The 26173-nt window shown below is 38.4% G+C and overlaps 1 protein-coding gene across 1 annotated transcript in view; it reads right to left on the reverse strand.

Annotated features, from left to right (window-relative positions):
* Nucleotides 1-26173, reverse strand: part of LOC130572206 (titin-like) — a 236009-nt gene that overhangs the window by 52774 nt on the left and 157062 nt on the right. The window contains exons 204-249 of the mRNA XM_057363729.1: nt 25837-26136; nt 25642-25747; nt 24492-24688; nt 24084-24389; nt 23693-23971; nt 22967-23266; nt 22562-22864; nt 22106-22474; nt 21699-22001; nt 20937-21236; nt 20544-20840; nt 20160-20444; nt 19781-20074; nt 18999-19298; nt 18587-18895; nt 18306-18496; nt 17388-17817; nt 16553-16861; nt 15994-16142; nt 15867-15899; nt 15642-15771; nt 15238-15537; nt 14833-15150; nt 14451-14747; nt 14064-14363; nt 13067-13381; nt 12829-12977; nt 11844-11994; nt 11474-11755; nt 11079-11381; nt 10672-10974; nt 10272-10553; nt 9496-9795; nt 9104-9406; nt 8679-8987; nt 8315-8596; nt 7760-8059; nt 7323-7616; nt 4260-7226; nt 3838-4158; nt 3446-3730; nt 2943-3242; nt 2312-2614; nt 994-1269; nt 579-878; nt 187-489 (exon numbers count right to left, since the gene is read on the reverse strand). Of these exons, the coding sequence (XP_057219712.1) occupies nt 187-489; nt 579-878; nt 994-1269; nt 2312-2614; nt 2943-3242; nt 3446-3730; nt 3838-4158; nt 4260-7226; nt 7323-7616; nt 7760-8059; nt 8315-8596; nt 8679-8987; nt 9104-9406; nt 9496-9795; nt 10272-10553; nt 10672-10974; nt 11079-11381; nt 11474-11755; nt 11844-11994; nt 12829-12977; nt 13067-13381; nt 14064-14363; nt 14451-14747; nt 14833-15150; nt 15238-15537; nt 15642-15771; nt 15867-15899; nt 15994-16142; nt 16553-16861; nt 17388-17817; nt 18306-18496; nt 18587-18895; nt 18999-19298; nt 19781-20074; nt 20160-20444; nt 20544-20840; nt 20937-21236; nt 21699-22001; nt 22106-22474; nt 22562-22864; nt 22967-23266; nt 23693-23971; nt 24084-24389; nt 24492-24688; nt 25642-25747; nt 25837-26136 (15333 nt within the window). The remainder of the gene's footprint in view (nt 1-186; nt 490-578; nt 879-993; nt 1270-2311; nt 2615-2942; nt 3243-3445; nt 3731-3837; nt 4159-4259; nt 7227-7322; nt 7617-7759; nt 8060-8314; nt 8597-8678; nt 8988-9103; nt 9407-9495; nt 9796-10271; nt 10554-10671; nt 10975-11078; nt 11382-11473; nt 11756-11843; nt 11995-12828; nt 12978-13066; nt 13382-14063; nt 14364-14450; nt 14748-14832; nt 15151-15237; nt 15538-15641; nt 15772-15866; nt 15900-15993; nt 16143-16552; nt 16862-17387; nt 17818-18305; nt 18497-18586; nt 18896-18998; nt 19299-19780; nt 20075-20159; nt 20445-20543; nt 20841-20936; nt 21237-21698; nt 22002-22105; nt 22475-22561; nt 22865-22966; nt 23267-23692; nt 23972-24083; nt 24390-24491; nt 24689-25641; nt 25748-25836; nt 26137-26173) is intronic.

Raw genomic sequence — 26173 nt, forward strand, 5'->3', positions numbered from 1 at the left:
AAAAAAAACGGCTTTAATATTACTGGATCCTGTTTACTGCATACCTAGACAGTGCACTTAGAATGAAGTCATAGTAAACATGAAAATATAAACGGAAGGTCAAACTAAGGATCATAACGAGTTGCAGATATATTGAAAATTATCATACAAACAGTGTGTTGCAAAGTATCAGTATGTTTGGCTTACCAACTGGTGCTCTTGCTGTGACAAACTCAGTTGGTTTRCTAGGTTTACTTGCTCCAGCTCTGTTCAGTGCATAAATTCTGAAAGTATACTCGAGACCTTCGATGAGGCCCACACAAGGGTACTCTGTGGAGCGCACAGCTGTGTCATTAGCTTTCACCCACAGCAAACTGTTCCTTTCTTTGCGCTCAATGAGATAACCAGTAATCGGACTGCCTCCATCGCTATCTGGTCTATCCCAAGCAACAAAAATGCARTCCTTGTTGACCTTAGTAATACGTGCATTCTTTGGTTCACTAGGAACATCTAGAAAGAAATACAAAGACAGATATTAATTGCAAGTTTTCTTACTAGAAAGATTAAATAGAGAGATGCTGCTACCAAAAACTGCATACCAAATGGGAATCTTGCGATCATCTTGCCAGAAGCAAGTGGCTCAGAAATCCCAAAACGATTTTCAGCACGAACACGGAACATATACTCTTCTCCAGGAATCAATTTTCCAATTCTGCAGCTTGTCTTTGTAACAGAAGATAAAGCTGTTACCCAGTCTCCTCGGCTTACATCACATTTCTCAACTACATAGTTTGTAATGTTGCTGCCACCATCTTCAAGTGGTATATGCCATGAAAGTGTGCAAGCATCAGCATCTATTTCAGAAATATCAAATGGAGGCTCTGGTGGACCTGGTTTATCTGCACAAAAAAAGCATATTAAGAAAAGAGGGATGAAAGAAAATGGCAACCACTGGAATATACTAAACCCAGCTTTGTATAAAGCTGRACTGGAAAACAACCAAATGGAACATACCCATGACTGTCACTCTGATCTTCTGAGTGTCAGTACCAGAGCTATTTTCTGCAGTAAGAACGTAAAAATCAGTATCTTTTCTAGTCACATCCTTAATGATAAGAACAGAAGACTTCTCTGCTTTATGCACAGCAAGACGACTGGATGTAACTACATCCTGATCCCCTTTCAACCATTTACAGACTGGCTGAGGCTTCCCATATACATGAGCTTCAATTCTCAGTTTCTTTCCAGCTTTAATATGAACATGATCAGGCATCAAAATCTTCGGTGGGACTGTAAAAAAAAATCACACATAGGCAAATAAATTCAGCTTCTGTGATACATTTATTTAYTTTTTCTAATTTTTTCATGTGAAAYTTCTATGCTTCTCTCTTAAATGGAATCACCAGTAGGAAYGACTAGAAAATCTTTAATTTAGGTTCCACTTATGGACAACTTCAATTTCTGCAGGTGACAATATCCATTCCAGTCTTACTTTTRCATTATTGTACAGTTTATAAGAGAATATTTATGAATTTGGATTGYCTTCACACACATTTATGTAGAGATTTGTGCACTATTAATGCGTGAAATGCTCTTTTTAGCTGAAACCTTTTGCTCATTTATTGCTGACTTTCTACAAGACAAAAAGGAGAAGAAAACTGAAGTTTCCACTGAGATAAACCTGCTTGCAGTCAATCTTTTTGTACCCTTGAATTATTTTTCTCCTGCWTCTTCCTTTGCACAAAATCAATTGTTTCCAAAAGAAACCTGGCAGCATGTTTGGTGTACTTGCTTCCACTGGCTAGTTTTCATTCTCCTGTTCCTGTACCTCTCTCTTTCTCTTCCCGTGTCCCAAGTTAAGAAGGTTCTGTTCATCTTGCCCTTACCCTACATCTTCCTGTGCTGCAGGAACCCTGCCACCTTAAATAGGCGAACCTGTTCTCCATGATTTTTGTTTTGTATTCTCAAACAATTTAAACAATATAAACCACTTCTTTTCTCTTATATTAAAACAGCTCCAGCTTTCCCATGTATCTCTGAAGCTACCAGTCTGACACTTTTTTCTCTTTCATTTAAACKTCATTGAAGGCATTTATTATTTCTTCCTAATTCTTATCTTCTGGTTCCAACTGAAACCATACCTGAAAAATTATTTAATAATTCTGAATTTGTCAAATCTCTTTTTTTTCTGACCTATCAAAATGTTCAGTACAGCTAACAATAATCCTCCAGACAGCTCCATGAAGCAAGTGTCTGTGACTCAAAGAACTATATATCTCACTTATTTCATTATTAAACCAGTATATTAGGCAGTACTTAAATTGTTACTTACTGAGTTGTTCTTTAATTTCATATTCTCCTGTAGCTTCTATTGGCAAACTTACTCCTACAGCATTTCTAGCTGCCACTCTAAAGTTGTACTTCTTTCCTTCTTTCAGACCAGCCACAACAATGGAGAGATCTTTAACAATTGAATATTCTGTCCAGCGATCTGCTGGTTGATCATGTTCTTTGTAGCTAACAATGTATCCGTCAATTTTAGAGCCTCCATCACGCAAGGGTGGCAGCCAGCCTAAAGTAGCACTATTCTTTGTAATTTCAGTAACTTCAAGTTTTCTTGGTGGATCAGGTTCACCTTTCAGGGAAAAAAAAGAAACACATTAAAACATTGAATTTTCAAGATTTTCTGACTCTTGAATATTGGGTACTATCCATGTTAATTCAACAAGGACAATAGAGAAAAGAGCAAAACTCTTAATAATTTTGAAGGTACTATATTCACTGATCGTATTATTTGAAAGAAACTGACACAGAAATATTTGTGTTTATCCTTGAGTAGTTAGCAGCATTGCTCAATTTAGAAGCACTAACTCAGAAATTGCAGAATCTTATTAAAATCAGAGAAAAACAAACAGAAAATGTATATGAAGGTAAACATAAAATAGACATGAAGGCATACTCACTTAGAGGATCTGATGCTAGCACTGGTTTTGGTATGTCACTTGGAACACCTGACCCGTATTCATTTACTGCTGTTACTCTAAAGTAATATTCATTTCCAGGGATGAGGTTCACTATTTGGAAACTAGTTTTCTTTAATTCTGCCGTGACTGTTGCCCAGGTCTTCCTGTCAGCCTCCCGTTTCTGCAGGATGTAATGAGTCACTGGGCTACCCCCATCATTCTCTGGAGGTGCCCAAGAAAGATGGCATGACATCTTGGTGACATCAGAAGCCCTGAAGTCTGACACAGGTCCAGGAGTGTCTATAAAGAAATAACAACTTACATTAGTATTTTCTTCTTTAATAAGTTAAAATTAAAGGGGGCYACAAGCTTTCTGTATGGAGAGAATTAGCGTTTGCTGCGTTGTGCTCAAAAACTGCTGCATCTAGGGGTCATCAGTATTCCTGCAATGAACATTCAATACAGTTATAAAATTATCTTGAGGTATTTCTCTCATTACTTACCCAGAACTCTGACGTTCACAAATACAGCCTTTTCCCCAGCTGCATTAACAAGTGTCAGTGAGTATTTGCCTGAGTCGTCACGTGTTGAATCGGGAATGACACAGAAGGCCATTGTGTCAACCAGATCAACTTGTCCTTTTCTGATAACATTATCAATACCCATTCTCCTCCAGGTGACTTTTGGTGCTGGGCGACCCCTAACAATGGCAAAAAGCCTAATAGGGCAGCCTGCTCTGACTGTGACTAACTTTCTCATGCTTGCATCCAACTCAATCTCAGGAGGTTCTGAAAGACAAAATTAAAAGAAATAAAATATAGTTTTACATGTGAAATAAGCCTAAAGCAAATAAAGGTTGTATGTATATACCCCAGAAGAGGATGGGAAAACTCACCAAGAATTTCTTTGGGAGACACAGCTTCTTTCAATTCTGCTGGTCGGCCAAGGCCAACCTGGTTTTGGGCAGAAACCCTAAACTCATATAAYTGTTTCTCATCCAGGCTGGTAGCTGTGAATTCTGTATGAATAACTTGAGCAGCAACATTACATCGTTTCCATCCTGYTTCAGGATCAGCACCCTCAACTTTTGGTCTCATTTCCACAACATATCCAATAATTGGAGCACCACCATCGTACACTGGTTTTCCCCAGCCAAGAGTTAAGGAAGTCTTGGTGCTATCAACTACTCTCAAGTTCGTGGGAGGACCAGGTGGTTCTGCAAGACAGTAAAAATTACAAATTAGAACAYAGCTGTACAATTTAGCAATCTGTTATGTTAACTTTGAAATAATACAGAAAAATCTAACGATATTTTACCTATTGGGTCTTTGGCTATTACAGGTCTTGATGGCAAGCTTGGTTCTCCAAGTCCGACTTCATTTTCAGCGCTGACGCGGAACTGGTATTCATGACCAGGGAAGAGATTAGTAACCTTCTTGCGTCTCTCTGGGATTGGAGTTTTRGTAACAGGAACCCATCTTAGTGACCGTTTCTCTTTCTTCTCTAAAATGTATCCTGTGATTGATTTGCCACCATCATATTCTGGTGGATTCCAAACTACAGTCATCTCTTCTTTGCTAACTCTTGTGACATCTGGAGGGTCGGGGCGTCCAGGTCTGTCATATTTCGTTTTTGCAATGATGGGGTGTGTTTCTGTCGGTGGACCAGTGCCCATTTTATTCTCTGCACGMACTCTGAATATATATTCATTGCCTTCAATGAGGCGTGTCACTTTTGCATAGTTTGTTAGGACAGAGGAAGAGTATGTAGACCAAATCATACGCTTGCTCTCACATTTTTCCAGGATGTAGTTCTGTATTTCACAACCACCATCATCTTCTGGAGGATCCCAAGTAACAGTACATCTGTCACTTGAAATGTCAGTGACTTTCAAGTTTCGTACAGGACCTGGTTTATCCAAGACWATAACAGTAGCATATGCTACAAAGCTACCAGCTGCATTAGTTGCAGTGATCACGTATTTCCCACCATCAGTACGCCTTGATTTTGCAAGAACAAATTTAGATGTCTCTGAAGTTGTTTCAATACTGATTCTCGGAGATCTGGTGAGATCTGTGGCATCTTTGTCTTTTGTCCATACAACTTCAGGCTGTGGTTTTCCTCTGACTCCAGCCTCAATTCTAATTGTGTCGCCTGCTTTCACAGTTAAAACTCCGCTTAACTTCAAATCTAACACTGGTTTCTGGAGATCTTCCTTCACAACAACTTCAGCTGTTCTTACCCAGTTACTTTCACCGGCTTCATTCTTGGTTTGAACTCGGAACTGGTAAGTTTTATTTTCCACACATTTATCCACCATGTAGTGGGTTTCCTTAATGCTGCCCTTGTGAACTCTTTCCCATTCATCTGAATCTTTCAGTTTTCTCTCAACATGATAACTTAAATTGGGACTTCCACCATCATAATCTGGCCTTCTCCATTTCAGATATACAAATGTCTTTCCTTTCTCTGCAATGTGAAGATTTTCTGGCTCTCCAGGCTTATCAATAGGATTGATAGCAAGGATAGGAGTCTTGGTCTCAATGCAAGGACCTGGACCTATTTTGTTCTCTGCACAAACTCTGAAGAAGTATTCACGGTTCTCTATAAGATTTGCCTTTACTAACCGTTTAGTAATATCAGAGGAGACAATTGACCATCCYCTCTGATTTGGTTGACGGTATTCCACTATGTAATTTGTAATTTCAGAGCCACCGTTATCTGCCGGACTCTCCCAAGCGATCATACAGGAGTCTTTTGTGACATAGCTTATTTTCAGGTTCTGACATGGTCCAGGTCTGTCAAGTACATTAACAACAGCAAAAGCCTGAGCCTGTCCACAGCTGTTTTTAGCTGCTATTATATATTTGCCATGATCAGATCTTTTGGCTTCTTTCACTTGCAGTTCAACATTAGGTAGATCATGAAGTATTTCAACATTCTTTTCTTCGGTTAGTACTTTGCCATCTTTAGACCATGTTATTTCAGGATTTGGTCTGCCTTTTACCTTACCAGTAATACGTATTGTTTGACCTACTCGGACAGTAATTAAGTCTCGACAGGTCACATCTAGGCTTATTTCTGGAGGAGAAAGGATATCCTTTGCAAGTACAGTTTCTGGTAGTTCTCTTGGTTCTCCCTCTCCCACAATGTTGGCAGCTTTTATTCGGAACTTGTATTCATTTCCTTCTACTAATCCAGGTACTCTGAAAGCACACTGTCTAATGAGTTCATCCTTATTAATCCTATTCCACTGCGTAGTTCCAGTTTTCTGACATTCCACAATGTATCCCAGAATTGGGCTGCCACCATCCTTGAGAGGCTTTGTCCACACAAGATCAGCTGATTCTTTAGTTTTGTCTTTTAATTTTGGATTTATAGGTGGTCCAGGAGGAGTGATAGGACGTGATGCTTTTATTGGATCAGAGCTTGGAGATGGTTTACTTAAGCCTACCATGTTTTCTGCAAAAACTCTGAATTCATACGTGTTGCCTTCAAAAAGACCAGTGACTCTGTATTTCATATCAAGTATAGGTGTCTTATTGACACGCACCCATTTACCAGACGCTTCCCGACGTTCAAGGATATAACCAGTTATTGGAGTTCCACCATCAGATTTTGGTAGAGTCCAAGACACTGTTGCAGCATTTTCTGTAATATCATAGACAGYTGGTTTTCCAGGTGGGGATGGTGGATCAAACATGTATTTAGCAACTGTTGGTTCTGAATCCAGGGGTGCACCAATGCCTATCTTATTTTCTGCACGGATGCGGAAAATATACTCGCAGCCTTTCTGCAGTCGTGGAACCTTAATTTTTGTGTGACTTGTTCCAGAGCTAACCACTCCCCAAGTTTCTTTCTTTGACTGACGCTTCTCAACAATATAATTTATTATAGGACTCCCACCATCATCTTTAGGAGGGCGCCAAGAAATAACCATATATTCTGGTGTTACTTCAAGAATATTAATAGGACCAGTTGGTGGGCCTGGAACGTCCAAAACAGTAAGGTGTAGAGCCACAGTTTTGCTGCCAGCTGCATTAGATACTGTGAGTAGATATTCTCCCGTATCCTTTCTTACACAGTCTTTGATAGTAAGCACAGTTGAGTAATTGTCAGTCTCAATCTTGTATTTGCCATCTGGTTTAATTTCAGTGTCATCAGTAACCCATTTTGCAGTGGGAACTGGCACACCTCTCATAATCGCTGGAAGGCGCACTGTGGTGCCAGCTTTAACAACCAGACCTTCAATTAACTTCACATCTAGATCCACTGATGGAGGTACTGAAATTAGAGAAAAATAGAAATTATATTTGCAGGGCAAATGTTTATGTAAAAAGAGAAAGAATCAGTGAAACATTGTGAACAATAAAAAATTACCTAGCTTTTCTTGACACTCTATTGGTATAGTAGTATCTGGAAGGCTAAGGCCAACAATATTTTGAGCTCTCACACGGAATTTGTATATTTTTCCTTTCTGTAGGCCTGTAACAACACAGTCTAGCATAGGGACTGTCTGGAACTTTGTCCATTCATCGGCRCCATCTTCTTGATATTCCACCAAATACCCAGTTATCTCAGCACCGCCATCACGATCTGGCCGATTCCAAACGAGGGAAACTTCAGTCTTGTCAACATCTACATGATGCAGATTCTTTGGTGGCCCCGGAGGATCTTTTAARACATGAAACCAAAATGGTTACCTGGATGAAAAATCTATGGTACCAGTGTATCACATTCATACCAACAGGACAACCTCAAAATTACTATAAAATCCCATATSAACAAAACAAATCATATAACTGAAAAACACTTACGCAGTGGATCTATAGCTTTGATGGGCTTAAGTGTTTCCACATATGGACCTCTACCATACAKATTCTCAGCTGCAACTCGGAAGAGATACTGAGTGCCTTCCATCAGATATTTAGCCATATGACTGCGTTTCTTGGAGGATGATGAGATGGCTACCCACTGTGCAGAAGCTACATCCTTCCTCTCCACCACGTAGTTGGTAATGACAGAGCCACCATCATCTTCTGGTTCCAGCCAAGTGATGTAGCAAGAGTCACTTCTAACATCACTGATATTCAGATTTCTGGGTGGACCAGGCTTATCTAACATTGATAAAAATGGAATCCGTTATTTACTTGGCAATCAAAGCTTTTCTTATAAACTTTGTACATTTCAAGATAACTTATATTTTATGTAATTTTTAGTAATTTTTCTATTTTTTTTTATACTTGTATAAAAATACAAATATTACTTGGTTTATAACTTGGTTTATAGATATTTTCCAGAAATTCCTTTATTTCTTAATCTCCAATTATAGAGTAAAAATATGTTGTATAGAAGGCACACAGAAAGATTACCTAAGACYACAACTTTTACTGAAACAGTCTTTGAACCAGCTGGATTTTCAACTGTCAGAGAGTACATTCCACCATCTTCATGGACTGTGTTACGGATTTCAAGCTTACTACCAACTCCCGTAACCTCAATATCCGCTTTGGTTGACACCTCGTGATCTTCTTTCTTCCAAGTAACTTTTGGGAATGGAACACCTTTAATAACAGCACTGAGTCTCAGGGTATCTCCAGCCTTTACRTGCTGTTCTCGGGCCATATTAGCATCAAGTATTAACTCAGGAGGTTCTGGAATGAAAAAGGTAAGTTTTTACAAAATGACGGAAAAAGTCTGTTCTTAGGTAAATTTAGCTRATTTTGTTATACTCACCAAGCCTGTCCTTTACTTCTACAGGATCAGGAACATGTGCTGGATCAGATTCACCTGCTGCATTGACTGCCTTGACCCTGAATTTGTAGGTTAATCCCTCAGTAAGACCAGTGACTTTGTATTTTGTTTCAGGACAAGAATCTGCTGTAAGATTAGCCTGTTTCCATTCTTCATCTCCAACTTTCTGATACTCAATAAGGTAGCCAATTATCTTGCCATTTCCATCATGGCGTGGTGGTTGCCAAGATAAATCAACTGAATTTTTAGTTTTATCCACAGCTTCTGGATTAACAGGTGGACTTGGTTTTGCTGTAAAAAAGGAAAAAAAAAATATAAAGAAATGAGAGAAAAAAGAGGAACTATTAGAATAATTTTCTAACTGAAACTGAGTGCATTAAAATGRGAAATTAAATGTGATACTTTACCAATTGGATCTCTAGCGAAAATGGGCTTTGATGGTGGACTAGGATCACCAACGCCRATTTCATTTTCTGCTGAAACACGGAATTCATATTCACAGCCTTCAAGAAGATCAGGTACTTTGAACTTTGTACCAGGGAAAATCGGGTCTTTGGTAACTCTGACCCATCTTGTAGCCTTTGTTTCCTTCTTCTCCACAATATAGTTTGTTATTGGCTTGCCTCCATCATATGGTTTGTTCCAAACCACTAGTGCAGAATCTTTGGTTACATCCTTAATGATTGGTTGCTCAGGTGCATCAGGAACCCCTGGGATGAGGAGAAAAAAAGAGTGTGTGAGCACTACGTACAGAAAAAAGATTCGAGTATCAAAATAAAATTGAAAACTAAAAACATACGGAAACGGTCCTTGGCTTTCATCTCATCAGAGATGAGAGGATCACTTATGCCATAAAGATTTTCAGCATAAATTCGGATCTGATATTCTCTTCCTTCGAGCAGCTTAGGAATTTTGCATGTTGTTTTCACTGTGGCAGACGTAACTGGCATCCACAAGTCTTTGTGTGTATCCTTCTTCTCAATTATRTAATTTGTAATTTCACTGCCTCCATCATCTAATGGAGGTTTCCAGGAAACTACCATATGATCTTTAAAGACTTCATCGAATATAACTGGGCCAACTGGAGGTGATGGGCGATCTGTTTAAGAAAAAATAAAGTATACTCCTGCTTTTTTATGAATTTCACATAAAAAACGTGTTTTCACAAAACAACATAGATTAAACTTTGTCAATACAGCAAATATAGTATAAAATTAGAAACCTGACATCACAGTTATAATAAGCAATCCAGACTTCAGGGCTATTCCTCTTTAATACATGTCTGACACACTGGAATTAATTCTTTAATGCTTCTAAAGTATTTGGTAATTAAAATTTTCTACAGTGTTGACATTCTCTAAATGCATGTAGAGACAGTAAATTATTCATGCTGAATAAACTAATTCAGAGTTAACAATGWGCTCAAAATTAATAACTAGCTTTTCAGTATAACTGAGAATGAAGTAAATCAAATTACTGTAATAAAGAACACATTTCAATACTTAGGTTTTATAAAATTCAATTAATTCTAATCACCACTAAAATCAGACAACAGCATTGTTCAGCAATACCTACCAACAACATTAACTTGACAAAATCCTTTTCTTGATCCTGTGCTGTTCTCCACAGTAACACAGTATTTGCCTGAGTCTTCACGGACAGATTTTAGTACCCCCAAACAAAGAGTTGTAGGAGTTGTCGGGATCTTTATTCGATCATCTTCTTTCACAACAGCTTCATCCTTTAGCCAAGTAACCTTTGGTGCAGGCTTGCCTGAGTAACGCCCAGTCAAGCTGAAAGCTTCACCAACTCGGACAATAAGCTTGTCTCTAAAGTCAAGGTCAAGTGTGGGAGGAGCTGAAAGACAATATTAAAATACACAATGCCCACAAATGTCAGCAATATTAATATGAAAAARTAAGGCATCAGTAAATGTAACGACTATTTTCAAAAGAAATCTGAAAAAGAAACGTACCAATTTCATCCTTGCACGTGATCGGTTTAGTGCAAAATGATGGTTTGCCTTGCCCCACAATATTGCAAGCACTCACACGATACTCGTAGGTATCACCCTCTTTCAAGCCTTGTACAGTGAATTTCCTATCAAGCATTTTCTCCTTTGTAACTTTGTGGAATTTGTCTTTTCCAATGAGACGGCTCTCTAGAACGTACATGGTGATATCTGAGCCTCCATTATATTTTGGAGGGTTCCAAGTTAGTGTAACAGAGTTCTTGGTAACTGCTTTTACTTCCAGGTCTTCTGGGCGGTCAGGAACAGCTGTGAATGAAGTAAAAATATGGTACATTCATTTTTCTGCATATTCCAAATTTTCCTGTGCAATGATATCAATAAGAGTTATCCAATCTCAAAAATATTCTTACTTATTGGATCTCTGATGAGAATCTCYTTTGTTGTTTCTGTGAATGGACCCATGCCAATTATATTCTCAGCTGCAATTCGGAAAAAGTAGGCTTTCCCTTGGATGAGACCYTGAATAGTAGCATTCTGCCTTGTAACCGTGTAGGTCACTGGAGTCCAAGCTCTGTGGTCAGATTCACGCTTTTCAATTATATAGTTGGTAATAGGAGAACCACCATCATCTTCTGGAGTGAACCATGACAATTTGCAAGAGTCATTGGTTAGATTCTCAGTAAGGAGTGGCATTCCAACTGGKCCTGGCACATCTGAAAGCAAATTTAAAAAATGGAGCATTGAAGCACACATGCGGAATCTTATGATATTGTACCTGTTCACAAGCAATGAAATTGCTATTTACCTAGCACATCAACAATAATTGTCTTCTTCCTCTCACCACCGTCATTTTTAGCAAGAAGGGTGTACAAACCCTGGTGACTCCTTTTGCAATTCTTGATGACTAAAGAAGAACTAATAGCTGTTTCTTCAACTTTGGCTTCTTCTGGCAAAGCTTGCTCATCCCTGCTCCAAGTCACAGTTGGAGGTGGTTTTCCTGAGACATATGCTATGATCCGAATTACTCCTCCAGCATGAACAACAATTCTGTCCCTGACACTTGCATCCAAATTAATGTCAGGAGCCACTGAGGGAAGTGAACAAAAAGAGTAAATGAATCTTTTTTCTTACTTTGAGTTAGAGGTRCTAAAAATGTAAATCAAAATGATAAATACCAATTCTGTCCTTCATTTCAATAATGTCTGTGACTTCTCCAGGCTCTCCAATGCCAGCAGCATTTACTGCTCTAACTCTAAATTTGTAAAAGCAGCCTTCTTTTAATCCTGTCACAACGAACTTGGTTCCTCTAATTTCTCTATCTTTTACCTGGAAAACAAAAYATTCTAATGTCAGCAAACATCAAGATATCATCAATTTCTTTGMAGAGTTTGAAACCAATCTTGCATTAGATATTATTTCAGATTTACAACACAAAACRGTATTAAGCATACATGAATCTAGCCCACACGATATTATTCAGAAATTTTAAAAGAAATATAGGACATAGACCTACAAGCTATTCTGAAGGTTAGTCTTTTTTTCTAATATATTCTAACATAGAAGGTTGTTACAACAATTACAACAGTCTGGTCTCAGAAGAATTGCATGTATTTTTGGACGCATGAACTTATATTAGTGAAAACAACAAAAAAATGGAATTCTGTTCTTTTCAAAACCCAATATAAAATCTGTTTATAGGAAACAGTGTAAGAAATTTAGGTCTTACTTAAAATGAACCCATATGTTTATGGAGATATAAACAGTAATAGGTAAAGTGTGCACCAGTTAAATTTTCAGTAATGGACTATTGAAGAAAATGAGGAAAATGTAGAGATAGGAGCTGTAAACACTTTAGCACTTTCTGATACCAGCAAGGATTACTTTTCTGACAGTTCCAACATGGTCTCCTGGGGTTTTTTATCACATAAATATTTTCCCACATATTTAAATAGAAATGATAAAATTCTACATCTAGTAATTGCAAAGTTAATATTGAGGAAGGGCCGACCTGGTCTTGTGTTTTAAACATATGAAGATAATTATGTTGCAAACTTTTAGAAGATAACTTGCATGGTAAATATGTGTAAGGAAAGTATTTTTTTTCTGGAGCGATTCACTTTCAGAGACAGAGAGAAGATTCTGTAACAGTTTTCCACCTACCCGTTCCCATTCTTCCTTTCCTTCCTCTTTAAACTCAACAATGTAGCCAGTGACTCTAGAACCACCATCCTTTAGTGGTGGACTCCACTCCAAGTCTACAGAAGACTTTGTCCAATCTGTAACTTTTGGTATAGGAGGGCCAGGTGGGGCTGAAAAATATCACCATACAGCATAACAATATATTACATGTTCTTACTTGAATATTTTCAAATTCAGGAAAAAAATCTAAAATATTTACCAATAGGATCTCTAGCAAGTGCTGGATCAGACGGCATACTTGGTGGGCCAACACCAGCTGCATTGATAGCTGAAACACGGAACTGGTATTCAGAGCCTTCAATAAGGCCTGTAACTTTGTATGAGACCCCCAGTGTCATGGGCTTGATAGGATCTCGGTTAACCCTGGTCCATCTCTTTCCAGTGGTCTCCTTACGCTCTAACCAGTAACCAGTRATGGGAGAGCCACCGTCATGCTCTGGTTCTTCCCAGTTTACAGTCATCGAGTCACGTGTTATACTGCTCACTGTTGGCTTGTCACAAGGTCCAGGGACAGCTGAGAGAAAAAAAAATCACACATAGCTTGTAAAAAATATGTCAAAGATATATGGAGTTAGCTAGAGTGCAAAACAGCTATGCACTCACATGGTCACCACTGCACTGGTAGTTACCCATATGCACAAGATTTCTTCCCTAATTCAGTTTCTCGTCCCTATTCAGGTACATATAATTCTGTGAAAAATGAAATACCTTTCCTTCAAATAAAAATGGTCGAAATTTGTATTTTTGTAGCCTTTCTGGATCACTACCTCATTTTAGTGCCCAGCCTGACACTTACTGTTTTAAGAACCATTTTCTCTTGACAGCCTAAAATTCCTTCTATGTCAGAGCTACTCTAACTTATCTTTCAAAACTGAAGGCAGGAAATGGATTCTTCCTGGTCTGTGAGGTTAATAATGTCTCAAACACAACAGAATAACCTGAATCTTATCAGATAAACACTTATTTTTAATGCTTAAATATACAAATATTGAGATTGTATTTCAATATAACACAAAGAGGGAGAAAAATATTTTTAAGCACTAGACATGCTTCTAAGAACTAGGTACTACTGCCAAAACTCTGCAAGTTATTCTAGAAAACTTACTTAATGAAAGTAGTGATATTTAACAGATGCTGTATACACATACCAGCATATAGAAACACCTGACATCCCTTGAAAGCTTATTTTTACTTACTGAAAAGATTTCGTGCTGTTTCTGGCTCACTATCCAAAGGTTCTCCAATGCCATACTTGTTCTGTGCCATAATGCGGAACACATATTCATGGCCTTCCATCAGCTTGGGGACAGTGAATATGCATTCCTTAGGCTCATTAGTAACGTGTACCCATGTCTTCCTATTTGCTTCTTTTTTCTCTATAACATAGTTTGTAATCTTAGAACCACCATCATCTAATGGAGGAAGCCATGATATTGTCATTTTATCGGCYAAAATGGATTCAAATTTAATAGGTCCCACTGGAGGTCCAGGACGACCTAAAAGAGACATTTTTACAAAGAAAATTAATTAAGTATCAAATGAATGCTGTCAATTAATGTAATTTAGGAGTTCTTGATACCAACCGAGAACATTCAGCCGCATCTCCTTGGAAGCAGTTCCCAGATTATTCTCAGCTGTTATCGTGTATAAGCCTGTATCGTTTCTGCGCGACTGTTGAATCAATAAAGTGCAAGTATTTTCATCAACGATCTTGTTGACATGTTGATCATATGCCACTGGTGATTTGGCATCTGGCTTCTTTGGAGAAGCTTTCAGCCATGTTAATGTGGGGAAGGGTACACCCTTTATCTTGGCCACAATTTTGACATCTGTTCCTTCTTCAACTTCCATAAATTCTTTGAGCTCAATAGATGGTGGACCTACAACAAAATGTTGAAAATATAGCATACAGAAATACCTCATAATTTTTAAATGGAATTTGCATTTACTAGTACCAGTACTTACATGTCTGGTCTTTGACAACAAGTGGGCCAACAGTGGCTGAAGGTCTGCTAGGACCTGCGATATTTACAGCTTTGACTCTGAATTCATATTCTCCACCTTCTACAAGATCCTCAACAGTAAACTTTGTTTCTTCCACATCACGTCTGTTGCATTGCTTCCAAGACTCTTTCACTTCTCCGGTACGATCCCAGCGGAGACATTCAACATTATAATGTGTAACAGGAGCTCCACCATCATTCTTTGGTGGCTTCCATGTCAGGCTCACTGTGTTCTTGGTTACAAGGCCAATCCTCAGTTTAATAGGTGGATCAGGAGGATCTTCACAAACAAAACGTAAGTGTGAATAAATCCACTATACAGTACCATCTGGTATGACAGGATTTGTTTGACTTTACTTTTACTTACGGATTGGATCCCTGGCTGTGGTCCGCTGGATGGTTTCTGCAGGAGGGCCGACTCCAAAACGGTTTTCTGCACGCACCCGGAAGAAATACTCTTGGCCAGTTATGAGATCAGGTACCACAAAGGAAGTACTGCCACAGTTTGGATTGACTTTAGTCCAGGCCTTCCCATCAATATTTCTTTTCTCTATAACATAGCCTCTGATTCTATCTCCACCATCATCATCTGGCATCTTCCATGAGAGTTTACAGCTACCTCTTGTGATATCACTTACTTTTAGGTCTTTTGGCGGACCTGGGACATCTGTTAAGATAAAAGCACAACAGACACAATTTTACATAAGTATGTATAAAACCAAGAAAGACTAAGCCCTAATATTTGAATACTTCAGTATATGCCAGCCATACCAAGCACATTGACYCTGACATGCACTGTTTTTTGTCCTGCTTTGTTCTTTGCTGTAATACTGTATCGTCCAGAATGACTTCTGTTGCACTCAGGGATGATAACCTCTGAACGTGTATCAGTTGCTTCCACCTGTGTGTTATAGAAAGAAATAGAAGTTATAGATCAACTTTGAGTATTTATGGTTCAAAAATGCAAGAATACTGAGGTTAAAAAAATTGCTTTACCTGAGCTTCTTCGGGTATGTTATGACCTCCCTCCTATAAAGAAATGGAAATAATATAAATGTAAAAGGGAATAGGCTTAAATGTCTAGAAACAGGTGTAGAAAAAAAAGGCCATTAYTTTTACTAACCTTTGCTGCTGCCTTTGCTTTTCCTTCGTACTCCCAAAATGTTTTTGGAACTGGACGACCCTTGATAATAGCCGGGATTTTAATTGTTGTGCCAGCACGACAAGAGAGCAAATCCTGTGCTCCAAGATCAAGGAAGATTTCTGGCTCCTCTGCAAAAATATTTAGATATATAAATTTTAAGAGCTAGTGAAAGTAAACTTTCATCATCACTGTGCTGAAATCCCCCAGAAACATGTGGAATGCATGCTCATGTAAGAAAGGCTGGGCGTGCAAAAAGGAACCTGGGATGTATACAAATAGAAAAATTTGTTGTAAATTCTTCATAAAATAAACAGTATTTCATTGGTATTATTGTAGGTGTTCATCAGTTTTCTGATGAATGGATCATTTGCTAGTAATGGTCATCATCATACACAAATATGTATCAATCTTTTCTTACATTCTTGTATAATTGTGTACTCTGCTTTGAATTTGGCTTGCTTGGCACCCTTTTTGAACATTCACAGCAGTAAGCGCCATTTAGATACAAATACAATAAATCAATTCTCAGAACTCTTACCTAGAATATCTTGGACAGGTATCTCTGATGTTGCAGGACTTGGTTCTGATTCTCCAGCAGCATTTACAGCTTTCACCCTAAATCGGTATTTTCTGAGCTCTTTCAAATTGGGAATAACACATTCACAAGTAGGAAATAGTTTGTCTCCTTCGTTCACCTTCTTCCATTCTGTACTACCTTCATCTTGCATTTCAACAATATATCCTTTTATAGGACTCCCACCATCCTTTTGAGGAGGCTTCCATGCAAGTGCTACAGATGATTTGGTTTTGTCTTTGACCTCTGGGCAAGACGGTGGACCAGGCACAACTGGCAAAACAAGAGCAAATAAAAATTACCTGAGTGTTGTGTCTTCCTATATTCTTCTAGACAGTTTCTAGAAGAATGCAAGAGTTTTCATTTCTTTACCATATATAGAGTATATAATCCTAGACCATTCATACTAATTCCATATATTACCTATATTATCAAGGGATGCTTAAGGTACAAGGTATAAATATTGAACTGTTTAACACTAAATTAAAACAACAATCTAAAAATATTGTTCTAAACAGAAGCTTATTTGGCAATGTCTACATTGGTGTAATCACAGTATTAGGTACACTAAAAGAGGTTAAAAAGTAMAGCTAATTACTGTTAAAAATTTAAAATCAGGAAACTTTATGTCAGTATAYACTCTTAGGTTTAATGCAAACAAAGCCTTTGATTAATATTAATAAATTAATACATTGTTATTAATAAATAATTTTATTAATAAATGAAAAATAATAGTAGCACATTTTTTGTTTTGCTGTGATACAGTCCTTTAACATAGCTATACAAATTATATACTTACATATGGGATCTGCTGCTAAAGCTGGATCTGATGGTTCGCTGGGAGGTCCAATTCCAGCAAGATTTTCAGCCATAACTCTAAACTGGTATTCAACACCTTCAGCCAAACGAAGCACGTTGTGCTCTAGACCTTTTACTGATGGTTTTGTTACTGGAGCCCTGTTGACACGTGCCCAGTAGACGCCTCCCACCTCTCTCTTCTCCAACCAATAGCCAGTTATCGGGCTGCCACCATTGTCCAAAGGAGGCTCCCAAGTCACCAGCATAGATGATCTGGTGCGATCCAAAATTTTTGGCTTTCCAGGAGGTCCAGGAAGACCATAGGGATCCTTAATAACAACTTTTTCTGAGAGGCATTCATCACTGATTCCGTATTTATTTACAGCCCGGACCCTAAATTGATATTTTTCATTTGTTGCAAGATTCCATACCTGAAAAAGAGGACTTCAATCAATACTTGGCTTATTTCAGAATGAATTTATTTGAAGTTGTGCGGAGGTTTTCACTTCAAATTCTATCTTGGAATCTCACTGACATACCTATGTTTATGTACTACACAGTTGTATGTGATGTCCTAAGGATACTCTTATTTCACGTGCATAGAACCAAACATAAATAAAAATACCATGATGTTTGTTCTTGCAGTTGATAAAAGAAAWGAATAGTTCTGGAAAACTGAAAGGAAGGTGTCTTCTCTCTAGCTCAGCTGAGGTTAAGTAGCAAAAGTGAACAATTTCTTTTGTTTTGTCACGTGAGGGATAACACAGATACATGCATGGGAAACATTTATCCAGAAATTCTGGAGACTAAATGGAGCATGAGCACAGGTACCTATGCAAAYAGCAGTTTTCATCAGATAGGCAATATTAGGGTTTTTTATGCATACTAAAGTATGTGATAAGGTTATTTTATAAATTACCCCAAATCTTCTCTCAACAGCGCCTTTGGAGACTTCTTCCCAATCAGCTTTCTTCTTACTAGCATCACGCTTTTCAATAATGTAATGTGTAATTTCACTGCCACCATTATCAAGAGGTGCATCCCATGTTAAATAGCATGATTCTGCTTTAATATCAGAAACAGCAACATTTCTTGGTGGAGAAGGACGATCTGTATGAAAGCAATAGAGCATGGAACTACATTAAAAAAAGGCAAAGGCATTTTATGAGCTGTCATTTTATTAAAAAGTTGCATCCTTACCATACACTTCGACATGCACATTGCGGAATGCAGTGCCAAGACGATTGGTAGCTCTCACAGTGTAAGTGCCTTTATCCTCCCTCACTGCTGCAGGCATGCTAAGTTCAGTTTTTGCCTCACTTCTAGAGACTTCTTCCTTGCTTATCTTAAGTGCATTGGATGTTTGGTCAATTAAAACTTCATTCTTGTCCCATTCGATCTTTGGCATTGGCAGGCCTGTCACATCAGCAGGAATGTTAACTGGCTCTCCTGCCTTGACTTTGATGGTATCTCCTCTCACAGCCAAACGCAAGGTAACAGTGGGAGGTACTGAAAAAAAGCAAAGTGACAKAGTGAAGATGGAGATGAAGCAGAGAAATTGCCCTGAAGCGTTCTGAAGGTATTTATATGGATTTCTTTAAAGGTGATATACCTTCATCATCTTGGATAACCACATTGAGGGGCAGCGATGGCTCACTTTCTCCAATCTCATTGACAGCTTTGACACGGAATTCATACATATGAAGTTCATCGAGCTTTTCAACAAGAAGAGATGTTTTTGGACAGAGCCTTGCATTAACTCTTTCATAATCTTTTGAATCATGTCTCCTCTTCTCAACAATATATCCTAAGATAGGGCTGCCACCATCACTGCGTGGAGGCTTCCAATCAAGTGTAATGGATGACTTTGTCCTCTCAGTGTACATGAACCTCTCAGGTGCTGTTGGAGGACCTATAAACACAGATAAATTACAATAAAAAAATTTAAAATCAGAGAATTTAAAATCATATTAATGAAGTAGCTCTGGCTTTTAAAAACCATAGCTTTTACAAGCAAGGAATCGGARTATGATTATGGTTAGTATAAAGTTTCTCATGTATATGGAGAAAAAGGTAACAAGTAATGTCTCAGTAGGCARGTAGTGTCTCAGCATTTTGCTCTGTAAAGAACCATATTAGCTTCAGAGGACTGATTCAGAAATCTGACTGAAGTAATGAATCTAAGGCAGATGCTTATCTATATAGTTGAAAAATAAACACACTTTCTATATAGAAGGAAAAACAACAATATTGTCTCATTAACCTGACATTAATTCTTTTTAAAAACCCCACCCTGTTAATTAACCCTGAAATTAACCCCACCCTGAAATTAACCCTGTTAATTTCACACTTTGTTTTCTGAAAAGGTTGTTTTACAAAAATTAGTCATCTTACCTAATGGATCAACTGCAAGAATGGGTCCTATCTCAACAGGTGGACCAGTACCAAATTTGTTCTTGGCACTAACACGGAATTTATATTCCTGCCCTTCAATTAGACCTGTAATGTCACATTTAGATCTGTCTGTGTCTACAGCTAGTCTCCATGTATGCATTTTGGCATCCTTCCTTTCAACAATGAAGCCTATGATTTCACTGCCACCATCATCTTCAGGATCAGACCAGTTAAGCAAACACATCTTTCTGTTTGTGACCACCGGCTTTAGGTCAAGAACTGGTCCGGGAACATCTGAAAAACAAAATCAAACAAATAAAGTAAAACTCATACTGACCAAAAGAAAAGCTTATTTAATTTGAGAAAATATTTTTCTTACCAAACACTTCTACTCTGGTTCCTGCAGATTTTGAACCACTGCTATTGGTAGCAGAGATTACATATCTTCCATGGTCTTTTCTCAATGCATTCTTAATGGTTAACTCAGATTTTGTGCCAACATTTTCAATAACAACTCGATCTTTATCTAATTCACCGTCCTCCAGAGTCCATGCAATGGTGGGAGCAGGACGTCCTGTTACAGTAGCAGGGATTTTAATAGTCTGCCCAGCCATGACCTGAATGCCTGCTTTCACAGAAACATCCAGCTCAACAGTGGGAGGCTCTGTCGAAGAAAGAGAAACAGTTYATTAGTTGAAGGGAGGGATTCAAACCCACCTTTTAAGCTGCTGAASATTTCTTAAAAATAATACAACTGCAATACCTTTAGGTTCTGCAACTGTTGCAGGTTCAGTTTCCCCAGGAGGTCCTTCCCCAGCCGCGTTGAGCGCAGTAACGCGGAGTTTGTAGTCTGCACCTTCCCTGACTTCTCCAACTGTGAACTGTAGAACCTTAATGGGTTTTGCTGTACAGCGTGACCACTCGCTCACTCCCGCCAGCTGTTTGTACACGTGATACCCAGTGATATCCCCACCACCGTTATACACAGGAGGCTGCCATTCCAGCTCAATGGAAGTTGCACTTGTATCAGCAATCCTTGGAATCGGGGGACCAGGTGGCACTATAAATAAATAAATAAATCAGTGTAAATCAAGGTTAAAAGCAGTGAATCCTATTTTGTCAACTGTCTGCTATTAGCTTCTGCTGAGCCACTTACTTATTGGGTCCTGTGCAGTTTTTGGATCTGATGGTGGACTAAATTTACCAGGACCAGCTGCATTTTCAGCACATACTCTAAAGATGTAAGTTAAACCTTCCAACAGTCCTTCAACTTTTACTTCCAAAGCATTCACAAGGTTCCTGTTGACCCGAGCCCAGTGAGTACTATTAATTTCACGTTTTTCAATCCAGTATCCTATGATAGGGCTGCCATTATCTTTTGGTTCATTCCACTTAACCACCATACTGTTGCTGGTTACGTCTTCCACGTCAGGTTTATTAGGTGCATCTGGTGGAGCTGGAAAAAAAAAAAAAAGAAGGTGCTTTTGTCATCATTGCTGTCTCTTCAGAGCTTACTCAAGTCTAAGTGAGAACTAAGATATAAAAAAAATTAAGTCATTCATAATTTTTCTTCTCTCTTAGAACTTTTGATTCCTAGCAGCAATCAGTATCAAACTTACAATGGTTCTCTCTTTTGTTAAGAATGCCAGATTAAGCACAGAGAATGTCAGTATTCAGATGTTGAGTGCCTTAAGTGTAAATTTTTATGACAGGGATCATCATTCTTATGTGTTTACTATTGAAATTAGAATATTTTAGATATTTCCCTGTATTTCAATGGTTTAAAATGTGCAATAATTATCACACAGCTAAAGTTTCTTCTGGAAAACATCCATATGGACAAAGCTGAGTACTCTAAGAGTCTGTTAATTTCACACTTTGTTTTCTGAAAAGGTTGTTTTACAAAATTAAAACTTACAGAAGGGATCTTTAGCTGTCATTGGCTTCGAAACACATGGTGGTCCTGCTCCAACTCTATTTTCAGCAAATACACGGAATAGATATTCTTTTCCTTCAATCAGTTTTGTTACATGGAATTTGCAATGCCTGAGTGTTGAACTGACAGTGACCCAACCCATATCAGCTTTTGTATTGTCCTTCTTTTCCAGCACATAGTTTAGGATTTCACTTCCACCATCATCAAGGGGAGGCTCCCACTTGCAAATGACAGAATTTTTCCTCAAATCTTCAAATACAAAGTTGACTGGAGGCCCAGGCGTATCTGTTAGCAAACAAACAAAAAAAAAAAATGATGAGTACTCATCTTGTGCACTTCTGATCTAATACTCTGAACAACTTGGTGTTTCGAGGACATTCTTTACATACCCAACACATTGACTTCACATGAGGCTTTTGCAACTCCATGGTCATTTTCTACTTTAATTGTGAATGTGCCATGATCAGCTCTGATGGAGTCACGAACTGATAGTATGGACTCTCCTTCCTTATGGTTGTCAACGCTCATACGTTCTGGCAGTGAAAGCTGGAAAGGTTTCTCATCTTCAGCTGCACCCTTCTTTTTAGGTACTGTTACTCTCTTTTTGATATCCTCTGGTCTGACAACTTCATCATTCCTCAGCCAAGTGATAGATGGATAGGGTGACCCTGAAATATGTGCTTCAAGTATGATCTCATCACCTCTCTTCACCTCAAGGCCATTCTGTAGGTTTGCAGCAAGGAAGACTTTTGGAGCATCTGTAAAAACAAAGAATAATAAATGGAGTGTAGAATATTTCAGTATGTATGGCAATTAATACAAATGAGCAAATGAGCAATTCGTACCAATAGGATCCACAGCTTTCACAAAAGGAGTAATCCGAGAAGGCTCACTGATGCCTGCAGCATTCTCAGCACGAACACGGAACTGATACTCATTTCCTTCCTCAAGGCCTTTCACTGTGTAAGTCAGTAAGGGTACCAGGTAGTCATTGCATCTCTGCCACCTCTCCTTGCCCTTAGCGAGCTTTTCAATGATATAACCCATAATCTTGCTTCCACCATCAAACAGGGGTGGTTTCCATGTAAGCGTTACTGATTTTGATGTTGGATTATGGACTTCAAGGTCAACAGGAGGATCTGGGGGCTCTGTGAAAGAGTAGATCAGAAGAGAGATCATGTGAGAAAAGAGACTGAAGATTTTATTTAAAATTCAGTTTTTTAGATTATTTAATACTACGAAAAACTTACGTTTTGGATCTTCTGCAATGATTGGGTTTCTTAGCTCAATATAATCACCTCCTCCGATCTTATTGACAGCTTTAACACGGAAGTAATATTCACAGCTTGGGATAAGATCTTTGACTTGCCATGAAAGCTTATTTTCACCAGACATGACTGGGATGTATGTTTTACGACCGGCTTCTCTGCGTTCCAGAACATAATGCAGAATAGGAGTACCACCATCAAAGTCTGGAGGTTCCCAGGATACTTTGCAAGAATTCTTAGTTATTTCGCTTGCYTTAATGTCTTTACACTGTCCGGGTGGACCTATTTTAAATAAGAATGAAACAATTAATTAATTAATTAATTAGATGTGAAAGCATATTCCTAGAAATATGAAATTACATTTCATTTCTTTGCTTTGCAGAAAACAATGTAAGACCACATATGTGGACTACACAGCATATATGTGAATTTATGTTCCCTATGGTGAAAAACAGTCAGAATTAACTATTCAAAATAATTTGGCTTTGAGCAGCCACTGAATAGTTAGAGCAACTGAAGTGTTTTTTTTTGGTTTTTTTTTTTTTTTATGGACTTGGTAGCTTTAATGCCTGTGTGGCACTCTACATGTGTCTGAGTTGAAGGGATTTCTGTGCATGGCAGAAAAAGTACTTTCCAGTCCTTTTTTTCTGCCAGCTGCAGGCCCTAGTGAAGACAAGTATATTTCTCAGAATGGAAGAATGTAGTTACCTATGACTTTGACATTGACTGAACCAGTTGTTGATGCCAATTTGTTCTCCAGGGTGATGGTATAAACACCAGCATCAGCATGAACACTGTCTATCACTTCGAGCAGTGCAGAGGTGTAGTCACTCTTCATTGTTGTTCTGTCACCAGCTTTCAACTCTTTGCCATCTTTGTGCCATGTTATAGTTGGGGATGGAACAGCTCTGAAGGGTATAGGGATACTTAGTTTCTGTCCTTTAACAACAACAATGTCACGTGTTTGCAGATCAATGGTTGGATTACCTGTAAAAGTAAGTATAATGCTATTAGAAAGTTGACAAACACCATCCTTTTTTTAGCTATGCAGATCTGAAATTAAAAAAAAAAAAAAAAAAAAAAAGAGATCTATTCTTACAGTCTGGGTCCTTGGCAACAACTTTTTCTGAGACGTCTGATGGCTCGCTAGCTCCAACAGCATTGACAGCTCTGACTCTCAGCACATATTCCTTGTCTGGAACAACACCCTCATCCACTTTACATTTTAGGTCTTTTATTGGACGAGAATTGATTCTCATCCACTTTTCTGTTCCTGCTTCGCACATCTCAACATTGTATCCAATAATAGGACTTCCACCATTCTTCTCAGGAGGTTTCCATGCAATGCAAATGTGCTTTCGGCCTGCATCTGTGACATGTAAATCCTGAGGAGGTGAAGGAGGGCCTGCAGAAATGGAAAAGTATTGTGTGATTTTGCTCCCAGAATATCTGTTCTACACAGTACACTGCTTCTAAAATTCATACACTGTATTCTTCTGGTACTTACTTGTCGGATCTTCAATATGAACAAGGTCAGTTGGTTCACTGGGATGACCACATCCAGCTTCATTTTCTGCACGAACCTGGAACTGTACATCTGTACCTTCAATGACATCTGTCACTCTGAAATTGCAGTCTGGACCAGCTGTCTTCCCAGCTTTTACCCAGCGAGTGGCTAGCTTTTCTTTCTTTTCAATAACATATCTGAATAGATTGGGGAAAATATTGTCAAGCACTTGACATAGCAACACTTCTTGTTCAACACAATAGATGAAAAGAGATTAAAATAGTTTAGACAGTGGAGAAGTAAAGAGAATCATAGGCAATAGATTCAATGAACTTTTCCTCACACATTGGCCACTTAGTCATAGCAGATCTTAGGCCCTAATAGGGCTGATATCACTGACAGAGCCAGGTCTGAGAGTCAATTCTTGAACTGTGTTCTGTGTTTTAGAACTGAACTGAACTGTGTTCTCTGGTTGTAGAGAGCTGCAGAGGCAAAAGAACCTCTAAGCTATACCTGCAGCTTGGCTAGTTTAGATCTCAGTGGTCAGTCCATTGTAGAATATTTGTTACTCAGCTGTCAAAATTCTTAGGACRGCTATGGCAAAGTAATGCAAATTGAGTGCCTTCTGTTGCTTTAGGCAGATCTGTAGTTGTGTTTTGGTTTAAGATGTGCTTACTGTGATTGGGGAGGAGTAAAACAGTCTGTTTGAAAAGTATTATAAGGAAGAAAAGGAACAGAAAAAAGTCTTGATCTTAGCTGAGTGTATGCAGTTTGAATGAGAAACTAAGACAGAAGGAAAATAACCATATTACTTGGTAGATGACTCTAAGTGGCTGCTATTCGGGAGGAACTAGAGAGTATGGCTGCATTATTATTATTTTTTTAATACACAGTTCATTATTATTATATGCTGTTTTGAGGATGTGGACATACATWCATTTTTCATGCACGTTAGATATCTTACTTGCATAATTTCCATATTTTAAAATCAAACCCTTCATTCCTTGACCACATGGCTTCTCTTACACCCATCCACCTCTTTTTCATATAAAATGTGTCCATTTAAAATTTAATTATTTTGAGAGAAATATCTTCATTTGTTAAAAGATGTTAATCTACAGGAACGTACAAAAACTTAAAATGACCTAACCTTTGAATCGGCCTGCCACCATCATTTTTAGGTGGTTCCCATTTCAGATCAACATGGCTCTTTTTCACTTCAACTATCGTAAGGGCATATGGAGGCCCAGGGGTTGCTAAGGAAAAAGAAAATAGCACACATTAGAAGACTAGAAATTCATGACACGTGAGCTACTGATCACTCAGTAAGCAAACTGAAACTTACTGAAAGTATCTTTAGCAAGCACTGAGTCTTCAATTTCACAGTAGTCACTCTGCCCAACAGCATTTTCAGCAGCCACACGGAACACATACAGTGAGCCTTCAGTCAGCGGGCTCACTGTGTACTTGGTGTCTTTCACTGTTGTGTCAACTGTCTGCCAGCCTTTCCGCCTTACATCTCTTTTTTCAACAATGTAGTTGGTAATTGGGGAACCCCCATCTTTTTCTGGTGCTGTCCATTTAAGGTCTGCTGTGTTTTTAGTGATATTAATAACTTCAAGCCACCGGGGTGGTGAAGGAGGATCTGCAAAATAGAAAGAGAAGGTAAACCAGGATGTCAC

Source organism: Malurus melanocephalus, unplaced genomic scaffold, assembly GCF_030028575.1.
Source record: "Malurus melanocephalus ecotype Western Australia unplaced genomic scaffold, MMel_1.1 scaffold_30, whole genome shotgun sequence".
NCBI lineage: Eukaryota > Metazoa > Chordata > Aves > Passeriformes > Maluridae > Malurus > Malurus melanocephalus.